This window comes from Tiliqua scincoides, chromosome 10, assembly GCF_035046505.1.
Source record: "Tiliqua scincoides isolate rTilSci1 chromosome 10, rTilSci1.hap2, whole genome shotgun sequence".
NCBI lineage: Eukaryota > Metazoa > Chordata > Lepidosauria > Squamata > Scincidae > Tiliqua > Tiliqua scincoides.
Genome location: NC_089830.1, coordinates 6,775,175 through 6,793,954, shown reverse-complemented (window position 1 = coordinate 6,793,954; position 18,780 = coordinate 6,775,175). Strand labels below are relative to the sequence as shown.

The window sequence follows — 18,780 nt, the reverse complement described above, 5'->3', positions numbered from 1 at the left end:
TTAGCACCACAAGGTACAGAAGTCCGGGCAGTGTCAAGTGAAGAATTGGCAGAAGCTACTTGCCTCCGTCACTCATCCTCCCTCATGCTCCTGAATTCAAAAGGAATGAAAGAGAAGAGTGGTGCGCTAGAATGTCAGAGATGCTCTAGCCCACCCTTCTCCTCTCTTCTGCATTTTATTTCTTTGGAAACAGTAATACCCCAATTGTCCCTTTGGTAACGAAAGGCCACAGGCTGACAACGATGTAAAAATACAACAAAACCCCAAAATACTTGCTATTCCACTCCATTCCCCGCTTCTTTTTTAAGCCCAGGGGCAAGCAGACAGAGTCATCTTCCTCTCCTGGACAAACCAACAGACAAATACACACAGCACAGAGCAGCTTTGGTAAGTACACAACCCCATGCAGGAAGCCTTGCAGGGCAAACAAGCACAGCCTGAGGATCCTCACCCCAAACAACTGACTGGAGCTTAGTATAGTGCTGGAATAATCCAGAGGGCAGATTAGAGTCTGGTGGGTATGACCAAAGGCAGCCCCCCAAAACATTATGTCATTGCCAAGAGGCAATGAGAAGCAGAGCCCTACTACCACAAAAATGTCTTTGATGAGATTTTCAGTGTAGAAAAAAGGTTCCTGAGGGGCAACATGATTGAGACATACAGAATTATGCAGGAGATGGACAGAGGGATGTTCTTTTCCCTCTCACACAATACTAGAACCAGAGGACATCCACTAAAATTGAGTGTTGGGCGAGCTAGAACAGACAAAAGAAAATAATTATTTATCCAGCATGTAATTAGTCTGTGGAACTCCTTGCCGCAGAAAGTGGTGATGGCATCTGGCCAGGATGCCTTTAAAAGGAGATTGGACAGATTTCTGGAGGAAAAGTCCATCATAGGCTACGCGCCATGACGGGCATGTGCCACTTTCTGATTTTAGAAGCAGGCTATTTCAGAATGCCATACGTAAGGAAGCGGCACCAGGATGCAGGTGTCTTGTTGTCTTGTGTGCTCCTTGAGGAATCCGGTGGGCCACTGTGAGATACAGGAAGCTGGAATAAATGGGCCTGATCCAGTAGAGCTCTTCTTATGAGATGACAATATTGCAGCATGTGGTTGAATTTACATACTGTGTTGGTCAGGGAGACACTTCTGAAAGCCTTGAACCTGGAGAAATGTAGTTTTAGCAGATCCCAATAAGAACGGAAGTTCAGGAAGGGGGGCCTGCTGATTTCAATATGGGCCTGAAGTCGGGGTGGGGGGTGGGGGGGAGGTGTTGAGAATGGATGAGGAACCATTCCATCTCAGAACTAACATCACTGCCTGTATTTGTACTGTGGAACATAAAACTGACTTGTGGCAAGTTCTCATGTAAAAAGGCAGAAGAAACTGGGAAAAAAGTAATCTTTGAGAAAGAATGGTTTGGTATGTGATGATTATGACTAAGATCACACCAACAGAACACGTACCCATGTACTCTGGCACTTATTTGTATGTTACTGGGGGGAAAAAACACATTAATAGGCTAACATATTAGGACAGTGGTTCCCAAACATTTCAGCACAGCAATCCACCTTGTGATCCCTGGTGGGTTGCAACGCAATGCTCAGTGTGGCCCCCAAAAGCCTTTCCTGGAGTCCCTGGAGGTCGTGCTGACTCCATTGGTCTCTGTGGGCTTCAGAATGCCTCCTGGACATGACAGGAAGTTGTGGAAGTAAACCAGAAGCAGCTTCTGCAAACCAGAAGTTGCTTATGGTCATGCCTGGGAATTATTCTGAGACCTGCAGAGACCAATGGAGTGGGTTGAAGGCTGGCAGAACCTGGAAGCAGCCTCTGGGGGACTCCAAGTAAGGTTTGGGGGGGAGATAAGAATACTGGGTTGCAACCCAACTGCACATTAGGTTGTGACCCACCAGTGGGTCATGACCCACAGTTTGGGAAACACTGTGTTAGGTCATAAGTATTGGCTGTATTCTTAAGCTTTCGCATTGGTTATGGAATAGAATATAGCTATTAAATGGGCTGGTTAATGAAGAATGTAATTACAGGTATGTGCCACTTAATTGTGCCTGGGTTTTGTACATAATTTCTTTTACATTTTGTTAAGGCATAACGGAGAGAAAAATAACAGTTTTGGGAACTTGCTCGGAAGGCAATAAAGGAGACTCTGAAGGTGGCTCTAGAGGTCCCAACCCTGCTCCTCCATGAGGTTCAGCAGAGCTGTTCACAGCTGTCGCGAGGACAAGCCATTACATAGGACACATAAGGTAAATCTTGCCTGCAGAAGGTCCTGGGCTGGAAGCCCTTGTCTGAAACCCTGGAGAGCTGTGGTCAGGCAGTGCAGATTGTACAGAGATAAATGGACCAAGGCTCTGACTCAACAGGAGACAATTTCCCCTTTATTCTGCCCAACCCTGTATCCTGAACTCTTGAGAAATGATGGAGGAAGTAAGTGAAAAAAATGCACAGCTCTGGGGCAGCATGGCAGAAAACACCACACCCAGCTGAGCAGCCTTTCCTGAGGCCAATTAAAAGTGGTTTCTTTTGCCACGGGCACTGCTGAGGAAAGTGAGATCCTGGGGACAGGGCAGGGGAATGGGGAAAAACCAAGCCAGGTTAGTGCAGCAAAAGCCATTCCCAACAGGAGAGTGAGAGGCAGCAACTGGGGGACGGGGAGTTGGACAAAAGCCAAGAAAAACCGCCAACCTATCGGAGACTGACTGGCAATCGAAGAGTTGGAATCAGAGCGTTTTATTTTACTTCCAGGGTGATGAACTAGAATAAAGAAAATACACAAAGACAAAGGAAAGACAGAGCAAGGTAAACAAACAGCAGTGGTGGGGGGGGATCAAAGAGGAGAAGGAAGGTCAGGAAAATCCTTTCAGGTTGGCATGCTGGGTGGGCATTGGACGGGTCAAAGTGGAAACTGAAGGCCACAAGGCTGAAAGAGGCAGTAAATGGGGGGGGGGGGGGCGCCCACTCCTTTGCCACTCCTGCTTCCAAGCTTTGAGAAGGAAGAAGGGAACGAAAGAGAAGATGAAACATGGAGGAGGAGAGGTGGGCTGGAGTCAGCAGCATAGCTAGAGGGGGCAGTGGCATGGTAAGCGTAGTAGACGTTGCAACACACCATGTAAGCGGCCCCTCCCACTCGCCACTGGAGCCAATCGAGGCAGCCCCGATTGGCTCCGACGGTGAGTAAGAGGGGACACGTACAAGGCACATTGTGGTTCCTGCTGTACTTACCGTGCCCCCCTCTGGCTACGCCACTGGCTCGAGTGCCAGAGACTCAGCCTCTGCTCTTCACAGCCAGGGAGCAGCAACGGTGTGGTGGCAAACTGAGGTGCCGCTGGGGAAGGGGAGGGCATCGAAACACTGCTGTTGGCACCAGGAGGTCTTGCCATCCGGTTCAGATAACTTCTTGTTTTTATTATTATTAGAGTCCCCCCCCCCCCCCATTACCCAGAATTTTACACCAAGGGAAGTTAAGATTCATTTCTCAATGAAGGATCCACACAAAGATTCATTTCTCAGTGAAGGATTCACTCATGATTTCTTACCTCTGCAAGGGTCATTTTTCACTAAAAACTCATCCAGGGCCATCCATCCACCACCAACACGCACCATGACCGTGCTACGCAGGATACGGACCAGCCGCAACTGCTGGGAATCACCAAACTGTGGAAGGAATAGCAAACAAAGGGAAGGAGTTTAATTCACTCGCACTTTGGGACAACAAAAAGGCTCACAAGCACCTTCCAACAGAGATTGCATCAGGACTGGCAAAATATTTTTATGCTGCGACTTTCTTCGTTTTACTAGATGCCCTGATACATTTGTTTTAAATGTAGCCAATATTCACATTTTCACGTAACTGTGCTCCCAAGAATGTCCCTCGAAATTCTTATGCACCCATTGCAGGCTCACCCAAAGGTAAGCTGCGTGTTTGGGGAGGCCCGATCAAATTGATCAAATAGTTTGGAAGATCAAATATAGTCAGAACCTTCTTTGATTGATATAGGAACTTGATTTTTAAAAATTTATTTTTAGGTTTTTTGACTGGCTCAAATACAATTGCATCATCGTCCGTCCTGATGCACTCCACCCTGCAGAACGGCCCGCTGGAATCAAAATGATGATCAATGAAGGCAGTGGAGCTCCATCACGTAAGAAACGTGAAACCCCTCACCAAGCCTGAAGACCCACAAAAGTTAGGGAGTCTCAAACACAACACCGCACACCACAGCAGAAGCCATAGACATGCAAACCTGCTAGCTGCATTGCAAACCTTAAAAACAGGGTTGGCCCAAATGGTAGAGGGTGTGTGCCCACCTTGCCTTGGCAGTCCATCAGCCGGTCTTCTTGCTCACTGGATTTGGAATGGAAAAGGGGAATGGAGCAGAACAGGAAGCGTGGAGGAGAGTGGTGGGCTAGAGTGACAGGGTCCCTCACCACACTTCCTCTTCTGCTTCTTCTTCCATTCCAAATCTAGAGGTTGGTAGAGAAGTGCTGGCAGGCACTCAGACATCCTTACGCAAGGGCCAACCTTGCTTAAGATTCAAATTTCTCAGAAAACTAATTCAATTGCAATGATTAATCCCGCTTTGAAGTGATGCTTGAGCATGCCCCAGAAAAAAGCAGCATGTCCTGTTTCTTCAGAAATCCTTCTAGCTACCCTCAATAGCAATATAACATGCTTAGTGCACCAAATGCAGTCTAGCCCCTTTTCAGTGACCCCTGCCACCTGTCCTGTGTGGTAGGTAACTTCTACTCAAATGCCACAGAAGGGAAACTGGACATTTCTATAATCACAAAGTTAAAGAAGGGAGCTCTATACAATCGTATGGATGATCTCCTTCCATGTTTCAGACTCACAAATTGGGTTTTGAATATTCTTTTCACTTTGAGAATTCTCATTATGATACCAGGAGTCACTAAGTTGAATGGCAAAGCAAGAACTAGGGTTCAAGGTTCACTCTCTACAGCAACTGAATAGGTTCCTACCATTAGATCAACCTGCAGGATCTATTCAATGGATCAAGTTTAAATCAGTTTCTTCTGCACAATGCTGGGATCATATTCTGGAACTTTGTAGCTATGATCTGGCTCAAAATTAAGTAAGAGGAAGTGAGGAGCAATTTTTTTAAAATTTGCCTTCTTGCAGCCTTTAGTTATTAAATAAGATCCATGCAGATGGCTTGAAGATTTAGTGATAATTATGAAAGGAAGTTATCCTAATGGATTGAGCAGTAGCGTCCCAAAAGCGATGGAAAATTAATGGGAAGATGCTGGTATACAGAGTACACTGTGAAAATCTCAACTCTTCTGCAAGAATACACCAAAAAATCAGTCCCTCTCGAGCAGTGTTTCTCAAACAGTGGATCAGGACCCACTAGATGGGTCGCGAGCCAATTTCAGGTGGGTCCCTGAATTCATTTCAATGTGTAGCTTATTTTTAAAATATTAGACTGGGTGCTACCATGGTATGTGACTGTATTTGGAGAAATGTTACACATCTGTATATATAACAGGCTACTTATATACTTTTAACAATAGCTTTTAACAATGATAGTCAATGGGGCTTACTCCCAGGTAAATGTGGATAGGACTGCAGTCTTTGGTATGTTTGGGGATTTTTTTTAAACAGATCAGGAACTGCTTGGGAGGATTAGGAGGTTCTTTATCTTAAATAAATCTTTAAACTTACATTTTGTAAACTTTTAATTTACTTAATTTGATTTGATTGGATGGGGGTGTTAAAAATTTTCCTGCTTGATGATGTCATGTCTGACCATGACACCATTTCTGGTGCGTTGTGATAGATTGTCATTCTAAAAAGTGGGTCCCACTGCTAAAACATCTAAGAACCACAGCTCTAGAATGATCAGAAGATATGAGTCATAACAGCCTGGTGCCTGCTGCATCCAGCTCTAAAGCTACATAGAAAATTGCCACAGAAGAAACCCATGCACCATGTCAGTGGCATAGCTAAGTGCGGGCAGGGGAAGTTAACTGGCCCAGGTACCACACCTTGAGGGGGTGTCCTAAAGGCCCCTGAAAGGCACTTCTGGTGTTTGGTGAAAACTGAAAGTGCCTTTCAGAGGCCTCAAAAATGTCATATGGGGGGGGGGAGTTAAATTTTTTTGATTCCAGCTGCTAGATGTCTTAGTTACACCATTGCACCATGTACAGAGAGACACCCAATCCTATCTTTTGCCTCTAAAATCCATGGAACAAACCTGTGACTATGGAACAGATCTCTGCACAAGCTCTGCTGCTACCTTATGTTTCCAAGGCTGAGCCATATATATTTCACTGTATACCAGAATCTTGGTGGAGTTAATACATCCAAGCTCTTATCACAACATTCCAAGGAGCAAAACCACCCACAGCCACAGAAGGAATAGTTTGTAGATACAAAACGACATGCAAATTTTGAAAGAAAAACAATCTATAAAAAACACCGTATTGCAAGGCACACCGTACCTGGTTGCCGAGGAAGAACTACAAAGAAGAAGGGGGATCATGAGAAAAAGAGGGAGGGGGAGAGAGAGGGCAACGAGAAGGGGAGAGAAAACATTATAGAGCGTTAACAGTGCATAACTGTAACAGACATCTTGTTAATCAGATGGAGAACTGATCTTGGCATGCTAAATCTCACATTTTGGTTTACTCCTCTACTCCAGGGGCCATTTGCAGCCCTTGAGGGATCCCCAGTCCGGCCTGTAGGGAGCTCTGAGTCTCCAATGAGCCTCTGGCCCTCCAAAGATTTGCTGGAGCCCACACTGGTCCGACACAACTGCTCTCAGCATGAGGGTGACTGTTTGACCTCTCGCATGAGCTACGGGCTGAGGGCTCTCGACACTGCTTGCTGTTTCATGTTTATGATGTAGCAATGGCAGTGAAAGAAAGGCTGGTCTTGCTTTGTGCAAGGCCTTTTATAATCCTTGAGCTATTGCAAGACCTTTATTCATTCATGTAAGTTCCATCTCTAATATATTTGTTTATGTAAGTTTATTCAAATTTTAAATGTAAATTGATTTTTTTACCCGGCCCCTCTGTGTTATACTGGAGATAAACAGGGGAGGGCAATTGCCTTTGTGTTTATCACCACGTGGCCATTGCTGGAAAATGGATGATATACAGGATGTTAGAAAATTAGGAAGTATTTTAGATGTAATGTAGTCCTATAGGCAGGCAGTTCTCACAGCAGTAGTTTCCAAACTGTGGGTCAGGAGCCACCAATGTGCCGCAATTCTTGGTGGGTTGCAAAAACGGCCTGCTGTATCTGCTCCCAAACAAGTTCAAGTGGGCCAGGCGGCGGCTGCTGGGGTGCAAGGCATGCTGGGGCACTACCTAGGCCATACCGAGCGGATGCGACCCCTTGGCACCAGATGTGTGGGGAGGTGTCAGAAGTGCGGGGATGTGCAGGGAGGTGTCAGACCCTGCTTTGTCAGCATGGTGAAAGAGTAGCTGGTCTTCCTTTTGGGTGGGCACTAGGGGAGGGCAGAACATGGGAGCAGGGAGGTGGTGAGGGGGGAGGAAAGAGGGCAGAGACCTTTTTGGAAGTGGATTATGGTGCTAAAAAGTTTGGGAAGCACTGTCCTATAGCAACCTTGACAGGTGGCCATCCAGTCTCTGCTTGAAAACCTCCAAACAAGGGAGAACCCACTATGGTGTGAGGCAGACAGTTTCAGTGCCAGATAGCTCTTACAGTTAGGAAATCCTTCCTCATGTATAGCCTACATCTACTTCCATTTAGTAACTCTAGTCCTGCCCTCAAGAGCCAAGAGAGCCAAGAGCCCTTTTTCTGTGAGAAAGTCCTTCAGATACTTGAAGATGGCTATCCTGTCTCCCCTTAGTCTCCAGACTAAACATACCAAGCTCTTTGAACCATACTGCATAGGACTTGCTTTCCAGACCCTGCACTATCTTGGCTGCCCTTCTCTGAACCTGCTCTAACTTATCAATGTCCTCTTAAGATGTAGTGCCCAAAACTGGATGCAGTACTCCAAGTGAGGTCTGACTACCACAGAATAGAGAGTGCAGCTACTTCCTGTGATCTGGACTCTATGCCTTGGTTCCTTGGCAGCCAAGGATTCCTGCCTAAGGCAGGGGTTAGACTAGATGACCTATTAGGACCCTTCCAACTCTATGATTCTATGATTGCATTCACTTTGTTTGCAACTGTTTCACACTGCTGGTTTGTGTCCTGCTTATGGTTCAATATGATACTTCTATCATTTAAACACATGATGTCGCCAAGGCAGATGGTCTAAATGAGTTCTTGTTCTGGTCTTATAGGGTTCTCTATGTGTCCAAAAGAAAAACTCTGCTTTGCCATCCATCCCTATGTAGCATGAATCGATAGGCTTTGGGACCCTTTTCCTTCAGAGCCTCCCTCCTTTTTCGTCACACAGAACTTTCTGGTGGGTTGGCTACTTCTAGGAAATGAGAGCTGGCCACACAATGAAATCCTCATCACAGGTATGAGACTATCAAAGAAGAAACATATTGTGAAAAGAAACCAAACACTCTCCATCTTACCCGGTACTTGTTCTCTCCAATCTGTTCCACCTGGAATCTCTTTGCACATTTGCACTGGGCTACCTGCCTTGTAACCTGGTGGGATTATAAGAGAGAGATGAAATTCTAAGGTAAGTTATGCTCTTCCGGCTAAATTACGTACTCTACAGAAAATCAGACTGGGTCTGATACTCTACCCGCTGCCCCATACTGCTATATGGTTCAAAATCCAGCTCTGCTACACATGCATGACTGGTCAAACCACTTGTTTTCTGACTCCGTTTTACTATCTTGCAGCCCAATCCACTGTAACTCCCTGTGTGGTGATGCAGCAGCGCCAATGTGATATCTGTTGTATCCCATGGGGAATTTCATTATGTAGAGGCCTCCTCAGGGTAAGGGAACATGCCTTCTCTTGATATCACAGTGACCCATGAAGGTGAATCAAGCCTGGGAAGAGGGTTAGGATTCTGAGGGTGCTTGCCACTCTTCCGAGGTCCAAGGTGCCCAACACCCTGCTCAATCTACTCCTGGTTCTGCCCATCCCCACTCCATTCCACTCTGTTTCCCTCCCAAGCCCTGCGTGGCGGGGCTTCCCTGCTTCAGCAGATGTCTCCCATCCACTTCAGTAGTGCCACGTCTGCAACAGCTGCAAAGCACATTATGATTGCAGAATGCACATTCCTATAACTCTCCTATAGGATTCAGAAATAGGAAACAACTTCTTATTAATTGTGATTCTTTAACATTTCACGTACAAAAGAGATTGGCTGTGCAAATCACAGCCTGTACCTACTGCTATTATCCACAACTTAGCTATATGTCAGCTGACATATAGTTGTTTTGCAGATTCCATAGCAGACTTTCATTTACACTTCTGAATTCTCACAATGTTAACCAAAGCCTTACCTCATCCTCAATTTTGTCTGCATCTGTGGTTGGCCGGTAAGCATCTTTGTTAGGGTGTAGAGCAGCTACAAACTCATAGTAGTCAATGTAACCATCCCCATCTCGGTCAAAGATGTCAGCTACAGCAGTCATTTCTAACTTTGTAGTGGGGAATTCTGAAAGAGGGAAAATAAACACATGCATGTTTCTCTTTGCAAGATTTGTCCTGAGATATCTCATCTAAGCAGGACTGGCCTTGTCCACTGTGCTCATTGAGCCAATTATCTGTTGACCTGACTTCTGTTGCCTCCATTCACCTGCTTTCCTTGTGCCCTACTGTCACAAACTTAAGGGGGTTTGGGGTGCTCAGAGTTCTTGGTTCTTGAACCCTAAAGCCCTCAAGGCCCCCCTGTCCAGTAGTACTGCCACCACCCTGTATGTGCCAGTGCCTCAGTCCAGGGACACTGAGACCTCTAGGCTTAATTCTATCCCTTGCAGGCACTGAGCTCTTTCTCCAATTAAAGCTTCAGTCCTCAAGTTACTAGACCTCAGTGAGCACTTGGTAGTTTGCTGAACGGCTAGGCAGGATTCTGAATCTTTGTCCCCAGCACAATGAAACAACTTAGTAAAAGAGATTTCAGTTTATTAAATATAAAAGGTTACATAAGGCAGCAAATGCTAGAGGCATAAACACCTAGGAAACATATCAGCAATAAAATAATAAAGCTAGCTGGCTATCTCTATTAATCCCTATCTCTCACTTGGGTCAGCTTCTTGTATATCTTTTAGCTCCAGGCTAACTTGAGGCCAGATGCCCATGTTGGACAATGTTGCTCACCCCTGGAAGATGTTGCACCCAAAACCTCTTTCCAAGAAGACACACCCTTTGGGCCTCATTATTATACTTCTTATGCTAATAGTACTGAGGTGACTTCATACTTATTTAGACTGTCCAATCAGAAACTTTTGAGGACAGAACCTTCTCCAAGTGGGCCTGGTTGCTAGTCCTCCTAGTCCTTACACCTCCCAACTGGAGATCCACAGCTGCATTTCATCAGCTTGATAAGGCACCCTGACTGCAAAGGTGCTACATTCCAATGGGTTGTAATTCTTGTTGTCTGTCCTTTCGGGCCAGCAAAGGAGAGACAACAATCCTTGTGTTTGTTTACTCACATTCTTGTAGCTGGGAACTGCTAGCCACTTCTCCGTTACTGACTTAGTTTGGTTCAGGCTCTACATGCTAACCAAGGCCTAACATGTACATATTCATGACACCTACCTGCATGCTATTTGTACAGTAGGCTCCAGGTAACTGTGGGGGATCAACTCCAGGAACCACCCCCTCCCCCCACGCATACTGATTTCCACAGATAATGAAATCTATGGGGAGGGCCTCACAGGAGCACCTAGATGTGACCATTGGTGCCTTCCAGTCACATCCAGGAGGTCCTGTGAGGCCCTCCAGCCACAGGCTCAGCACCTGCGGATACTGAATCCAAGCCCACAGATAAGGAGAGCCTACTGTATTCACACACAAGAACAGGACCCAAGCATGCAATCTGCACAGAGTCTATTTTGGTGCCAAGAATTAGGCCAATGATTGGGTGTGATTGGAGCCTTGAGGCATCTGTGAGCAAAGGAGTTTGTTCGCCATCCTGGCAAGGTGCTCTCCCAGTGTCAGTTGCTCCCAAGTTCAGGGAGGTGGGACAGAGAGAGGAGGATCTTACAGCTGGACTTAGCCAGTTTCTAATATCCAGAAGAGTATCATAATAGTGATAATTTAAGTAGCACTTTTTAATGTGCAAAATACCTTGCATGTACTATCTTTTTTTTCTGTGCAAAGTTTATTTATTTATTACAGATACAGGTAAGGAAAATGGGTTAAACTTAGGGCTGGGACTACATAGGTTATACATGAGGGTATTGGCCATAGATTACAACATGTCTTGATCCAAAAAAGAAATCAATGACGACTGAAAAGAAAAATAGTCGTGATACAAAAATTATCATATTTTTCATTATACTAATTAATGATTTAACTAAACAATAAATATTGTTTAACTAAAATTATTTATCCAATCATAAAAAGCCTTCAAATTTTGCACATACAATATTCTTGCTGCTATACTGATATGTACAATAAAATGTTTCTTATATTGATCTTCAATTTCTAATATTGCATTTAAGAGGAATATTTCCGGTTTGAATGGTACTACATAATTCAATATCTCTTGTAACAAAATGTCACTTTCCAATATTTCTTTGCTTTCCACATATCCACCACATACAATAAAGAATTCCCTTAATCCCTTTGTATATCTAACGGTTATTTGATGACCCAGGGTACATTTTTGCTACTTCCTCTGGAATTAAATGTTCATCTATAAAACAATTTTTATAAAATACCACTTTAATTATCTTAATATTTGTATTCCAACTTTGTTTTCATTGACATCTGGTTTGATTTGACATAATTAATGGAATACTCCTCACTTCTGAGGAGAACTCAATCCATTAATATCTACAAAAAACCTTGCATGTACTATCTTGATTGCAGCCACCCCATAAGGCAAGTAAGCATTATTAGTCCCATATTGTACCTGGGCAACTGAGCCTAAGATGGTGTGGTTTGCCTAAGGCTACCTCTTGAATTCTTTGCAGAGGTGAGACTCAAGTTCTGAGTCACAGCTCAGTCATTACTACACTACATTTATCTGCACGTGTTAGTAAGAAATTGCTGATCACCCACTTCGGAGAGAAACTTCTGCAGCCTCTGACAGCTACAGCAGGAAGTGCTGCAAGGATTAAAACAGAAAGAGCCTTACTAGATGCCAGGATCCCATCAATGAACTCCTGCCGGGTGATTTTCCCATCCTGGTCTTTGTCAATTCTACGGAAAAAGTCCATGACACGTGACTTCTTATGGTTCATCCAGCGCATGTACTTTTTCCGCCACACATCAAAGTCGAAGTTTGCAAACTCTTTCAACTGGGGAGGAAAAAAAACAGAAGATATTTTAACAAGGACATAAATTACGTACATCCCATTCAAGAAATAGACATGAATCCATTTACTTGTGGAGAGGGATTAGCAAGAATGGCTCTCCTTGGAACCTACTGGGAATGCAAGAAGAATCCTCCTCTGATAATGTTTTACCACTGCCTGAATCTCAAAACTGCTCCCTTCAGCCCCATAAGACTAAGGATAAAATAGAAAATGAGATGAATGAAGACTTGTAGACTCTGAAATGAAGTTCCCTGTAGGATGAATCAGAGGAAGAGGTTAAAATGCTGTTTCCTCTTCCTAAGGAGCTCTAGATGTACTGCACCTACCTCTTCTTCCATGAAAGCAGATGCCACCCATAGGAGAGGCAGCCCACAAGTACCTCCACAACTCTATTAACCAGGCCCATTCCAGCCATGAGGCCAACTGAGGCTGATGCCTTAGGCAGCAGACTGACCAGGGGAGGAAAAGGATGCCTTGCCTCCACTACTGCTCCTCCCTTCCCCTGCATTCAGAGAAGAAGAGGGGAACAGAATGAAAGAGGGAGTGGAAAAGGGTGGGATAGAACTGTGGAGATGGAAAAGGGTGGGATAGAGCTATGGAGACAATGATCTGCTCTCCTCATGTTCTCTTTTGCTCTGTGCTCCCTCCCTTTTTGAAACCAGGGAGCAAGAGGAATCCAGGGACATCCAGGGAATCCAGCCTTAGACACACTGCTGCAGGTGCTGGGAAGTCTTGGACCAGTCCTGCCCATCTGCTTCCCCTAAGAAGCATTGCCAAGGAAACCAGAGAAAAGCACACAAACTCCCTAAATACAAGATTGGTTGGGTTTACCTGCTGCTTAGAGCATTTGGGGCTTCTGTGAAGAACTGTGGAGATGCAGGAAGGTACAAACAGGCACCCAATTATTCCTGACAGGAGACTCGGCTGGGAAAACTAACAGGCAAAAAATTCCAACAGCTGGCTGGGGAGGCCATTACCTCTTCCAGCCTATCCAGGGCATCGTTCAGTTTGCGCTGCCGCTCCAGGGCCAATAGCCACACCTGCTGCCAGCGCGCCGACAGCTGATTGATCCGTGGGTTCTTTGCTTCTGATTGGGAGAGGATTGGCATTGGGGGAGGGGTTGTCTGGCTCAAGGACTTTCCTGAGAGCAAAGGAAAAGAAAAACATTCCATGAGGGAGCTGAGCAAAGCAGAAGAAAAATGGAGAGTGAAAAAGATCTGGAAAATATTACAAAAGCACAATGCTGAATCCTCTCTCCTGAAACCCCAGTAAAAAAAGCCCAGTTCAAGGCGCCTGCACTTTCTGACCAGGGAATTACTTTACAGGCATAGGCTGGAAATGTGCAGTGTGTCAGGAAAAGCAGCACGAAGAATCAAGCTTCACCCCAGTCCAGGTTCTTCAGCTGAGCCGGGCCGAACCCCCAGACCTTGTTTTGATAGCCTGGAATATGCCAATTTAATAAAAAAGGAAGTGCCCCTGAACTTGTACAGAATACAGTGGACCCTTGGTATCCATGGGGGGATCAGTTTCACGCCCCCACCCCCCATGGATACAGAAACCCACGAATACTTACATCCACTGGGGCCAGGGTGCCAGTGTCACAAAAACATACTTGGAGGCTGCACCAGGCCCTTTGCAGGTTGCACTGGTCTCCCAGCCTCTGCAGAAGGCCTCCTGAACAGGACCAGTAGTCACTTCCAAGTTTGCGCTGGTAACTTCCAGTTATGTCCAGTCCACATGTGACCTCCCCATGCCTCAGAACACCTCCCAGACACGACTGGAAGTCAACAGGGCAAACCTGGAAGTGACTTCCAGTTATGTCTGGGAGGCCCTCTGAGTCGTCGGCTTGGCATCCGATACCCAAATCTATGGATGCTGAACATATGGAGAAGGAGGGCCCGCTGTACATGATTCTCTCTCTTAAGTAATCTCATGCATCAGCCCTTGCAAATTTGGAACCAGGGACAGTGCTGTTATGCCAGGAGGCAAGCCTCTCAAGGCAAGCTAAAGCCTCAGAACATCTCTTTTGAGAAGCCAATCACAGCTCCAACCCTGCCAAAAGCCAACCAAGTTGTCCCACATACTGTTGCTTCTGGATTTGTCCACGAAAGATCCATGAGTTGGCTCAGTGGCTTTCCTCTTGTACGTCTTTGTGACTCGGTCCACGTCTGGCTGCTTTCGGGTCATTTCTTCCATGAAGGACTGGAGAACGCAATAAAAAGTTTGAGGAACAAAACATTATGACTGCATATGGTTGATTACCCCCAGACCACTCAAAGCAATTCTTTGCAAGCATAAGGTCTGGGAATTTTTTTTCTTTCCCACTTGAAATTAACAACGGGGTTCAAGAACAATTGGGTTCTTATGCGATGTTTATTTTTATGCCACCTTTCCTCCAAGGAGCCCAGGGTGGTGTACATAGTTCCTCCCCTCCTTTCATCCTCACAACAACCCTGCAAGGTAGGTGAGGCTAAAAGAGAGTGATCAATCAGGAAGCTTCATAGCTGAGCGGGGATTTGAACATGGATCTTCCAGGTCTAAGTCCAACTCCTGAACCACTACACCACCCTAGCTCTTTTGTGGAGTAGATAGATAGATGTACCCCAAGGGCTACAAGGGAACATGATGGCCAGGGTACATGCCACTGCTGCTCTCACCAGCATGCACCAACCACAGAACGAGCAATGACCCTCATGTGAAGGAGCTGAAGGTGGACTGTCTCATTTCTCCAGGTAATAATTCTGAGCTCCTCACTACAGCAAATTTGAGTCACAGCTAAAATTCTTGAAACAAACAGGAGTGGCAGGACACAACACTGGCATATCTGGGGGGCAGTGGGTTAAGGGGGGCAAATGTCCTGGAGCGCCATGCCTGTGGAGGCACCACTGCCATCCACACTCCCACTGCCATCCACACTCCCCATTTTTTTCCCAAGCGGAAGAAGCTGACAGCACCACCGGCTTCTTTGACTTAAAGCAATTCTGTGCCACTCCAGGCCACCCCCTTTTTCTTCCTCCCTTTAAAAAAAAAAGGGTCCGGAGGAGAAGGGGTAGCCCAGAGTGATGCAGAATCACACTGATAGTGACTGTGAGCTTGACAATGTCACAATTACTTCCGGTCAGCGGGGGACGGAGGGACGGCAACTTACCCCACGGCCTCGGGGCAGGCAAGGCAGCCAGGACTGCCAGTGAGACACAACACAGTGAGTAAAAACAAAGCATATACTGTGTGTGTCAAGTCACTCTAGATCACTTTGTCTTAAGACAAGCGCCATGCTCTTCCAGGAAGATGGCAATTTACCTGGTGCTCTGCAATGAGGGCTTTGACCTGCTCAATGTTCTGGGGCATTGGCTCCTGGTCCCGCTGGATCAGCGTGGTCTCGGCCCACTGGATCCATGCCAACAGCTCCTCCAGCAGCTCGGCATTGGCCACTAGTTCCGAGTGCGCAACCTCCAGGCGCTGCTGGTGCTGCTTTGCCCATGTGAGAACCTTGGCAGAGAAGAAGGCAATGAGGTAAGTGAGCTGCAAGAAAAAGTCCAGGCTGCATGCATGGAACTGCCCGTGGTAAGGAGGGAAGACAAGGCTGATTGCTGACTGAAGTCTGTTCCCAGACTACCAATCAGGGAAATGGAGGAGATGGGGAGGGGGCTTGCTTTTCTTCCTTGAGTCACCCATGTGCTCTGCTGCGCTCCTCTGGACCGAATTTACCACTGCTCTAGTCCAGCTTCCTGTATCTCACAGTGGCCCAGCAAATGCCCCAGGGAGCACACCAGGTAACAACAGACCTCATCCTGGTGCCCTCCCTTGCATCTGGCATTCTGACATAGCCCATTTCTAAAATCAGGAGGTTGCACATACACTTTATGACTTGTAACCCATAATGGATTTTTCCTCCAGAAATTGGTCCAATCGCCTTTTAAAGGCATCCAGGTCAGATGCCATCACCGCATCTTGTGGCAAGGAGTTCCACAGACCATGCTGGGGGGAGCCTCAGGGGATCTCCCAGCCACAACCAGAAGGCACTTCTGGTCACATCTGGGAGGTCCTCTGAGGCCCTTCACCTGCAGGCTCAGCATCTGCAAATATTCAAATTGGCCTTACTATGTAAACCAGAAAAATAAAGGTTTGTACTAAGCCAATATAAGCGTATACATTTAGTACTTACAGGACGCAATCCTGACCAACTTTCCAGCAGCAAGGTAAGGGCAATGCAGCTCTGAGGTAAGGGAACAAACATTCCCTTCTCTTGAGGAGGCCTCCGTGACTACCCCCCAACTGCAGAATGCAGCACATGCCCCACTGGCACAGCTATGTCAGTGCTGGAAAGTTGGTTAGGATTTGGGCCAGAGTGAGATTGTTTTGGACAAGGAAGCATTCGAAAAACCAACTCCCAACCTGCTGTCTGTAGTGGAAACAAAACAGAATTCTCAGGCCAGGTCACTCTGCAACGCATAGGCTGGTGAGTTCTGGAGAGGCTGAAGACTATTTGCTATTTTCCAACCCTATGGATCCTATGAATTTGAGGGGAACTGGACAGGCTTCCAACTAGCCCTCAGATTTAAAACATGAAGCACTGGTGTGTGCTAAGCAATGACGATGGCAACATCAAAAATGCCTGAATTACGGGACAAACACTGAAAATAAAGGGTATGACCCTGAGCCTCAGAACACCTCCTGGACCTGACTGGATGTGGTCAGCATGAACCAGAAGTTACTTCCGGTCGCATGTCCAGGAGGCATTCTGAAGAGGCCTTCCAGCCATGCGTGATTGCTGGAAGGCCCAGCACAGCCCACAGGTGAGTCCCTGTGGTGTTGTGCCCTGTGCCCTGGATTTAATTATCTGCAGAATTTGGTATCGGTGAGAGTTTCTGGAACAGACTCCCCGGGTGGATACTGAAGGCCCAATATTAAGAAGCCCTTCAGCACTCTAGCCATGCTGACCGGAATCACTGAGAGGTTCTCTGCACACAAAGACCACCTCCAAGTATGACTCACTTCTTCAAAGCGAGCTCGGATGATGGTGATCCAGTGTTTGATGGTGGTGATGCAGTCTGGGTGGCACATGGCTAGGATGACTTCTCCCATCCCCACTGCTGAGTTCACATCTAGTCTTTTCTCTTCCACCTTCTTCATGAACTCCTATGCAAGAGGAAAAAAAAAATTACAGCCTTCAGTGCCCTGGAAGAGATAAACCAAGACATGTGATCTGCCAAACACCTCCCTTCCCCCGGAGCAGCAGCCCACCTTGTGTACATCAATGAGGGCCTGCAGTGCTTCAGCGTCATCCGGCAAAGCTCCCCGGAAGCGGAGAGTCTGCTCAGCTTCCGAAAGCCACTCCAGCAGCATATGGACAGCCGTACGAAACTCTTCTGCCTAGAAAGAAATGGCACCGGGTAATCCTCCCCCTGCAGCGGCAGCAAGGACCCCCAAAGAGCTGTCATACAAAGTCTGACCAGAACAGACCATTTTGCTTGTGTTCTGTTTAGTAACTATATCCAGCCACATGATATTTAGCTGAATTATTTCAGCTGTAGCTGTTAAGACCCTCCCATATTCTAACTTTCACTGTCACAGGCAAGTCAAAGAATAGTATAGAGCAACTGCAAAGTGACTTCAGAACCAGCCAGCCAGCCTGCAGCCTCCCTTCAAGAGCACAGAGCAAGCGAGGACCACCCAAGTTTGCAAGCTGTAACCTCCTCGCACCTGCTTCAAAGCCTGCTCCAGTCGGGTTTGCTTCAAGACAGACATCTTGCAGACAGTGTCCCACCGGTTGCTCAGCTCCTGCAGCTGCACCTTCACCCATGTGGTGTCATCGCGGCTGTTCTCAATAAGCTCCCTTCCCGAGCGCTTGAGAACCTGGACGGTGCCAGTTCGCTTGCCAAGTTCCTTCTGGAAAACCTATAGGATAGGGATGGGGGAGTAAGTGGGAACAGACATGAAATGTGGGCCCTCGGTATCTGTGGGGGATCCCTCAACCCCAGTGGTTCCGAAAATCTGCAGATGAAGAAATCACAGAAATCTGCAGATGAAGAAATCTGCAGATGAAGAAATCACAGTGGATACCAAAATCCACTGCAGAAATGGATGCAGAAATTCGTTGGGGGGGGCAGGGTTGCAGTGCCACAGAAACTTAGTTGGAGGCCACACCAGTTTCCCAGCCTCCTCAGAAGGCCTGGACGTGACCAGAACCCACTTCCAGTCATGCCTCAGAGATGTTCTGAGGCACAGGGAGGTCACATGGGAGTGGCTTCTGACCACGTCTGGGAGGCCCTCTGAGGTGCAGGATTGGCATCCACAGATGCTGAACCCATGGATAAGGAGGGCCCACTGCATGTCTCTGCGAAGGTTCAGTGCTTTACTATA

The 18,780-nt window shown here is 46.6% G+C and overlaps 1 protein-coding gene across 6 annotated transcripts in view; it reads right to left on the bottom strand.

Annotated features, from left to right (window-relative positions):
* Nucleotides 1-18,780, bottom strand: part of MACF1 (microtubule actin crosslinking factor 1) — a 270,575-nt gene that overhangs the window by 8,715 nt on the left and 243,080 nt on the right. For 4 of the 6 annotated variants that reach the window (XM_066638188.1, XM_066638183.1, XM_066638186.1 and 1 more), the window contains 12 exons: nt 18,121-18,315; nt 17,662-17,790; nt 17,413-17,556; nt 15,718-15,906; nt 14,502-14,619; nt 13,395-13,558; nt 12,237-12,399; nt 9,433-9,587; nt 8,545-8,619; nt 6,484-6,501; nt 3,558-3,675; nt 2,707-2,775 (listed from right to left, as the gene is read on the bottom strand). In XM_066638188.1, coding sequence (XP_066494285.1) covers nt 2,707-2,775; nt 3,558-3,675; nt 6,484-6,501; nt 8,545-8,619; nt 9,433-9,587; nt 12,237-12,399; nt 13,395-13,558; nt 14,502-14,619; nt 15,718-15,906; nt 17,413-17,556; nt 17,662-17,790; nt 18,121-18,315 — 1,537 coding nt within the window. The remainder of the gene's footprint in view (nt 1-2,706; nt 2,776-3,557; nt 3,676-6,483; nt 6,502-8,544; nt 8,620-9,432; nt 9,588-12,236; nt 12,400-13,394; nt 13,559-14,501; nt 14,620-15,717; nt 15,907-17,412; nt 17,557-17,661; nt 17,791-18,120; nt 18,316-18,780) is intronic. The other 2 variants (XM_066638185.1, XM_066638187.1) reach the window with 1 other exon arrangement.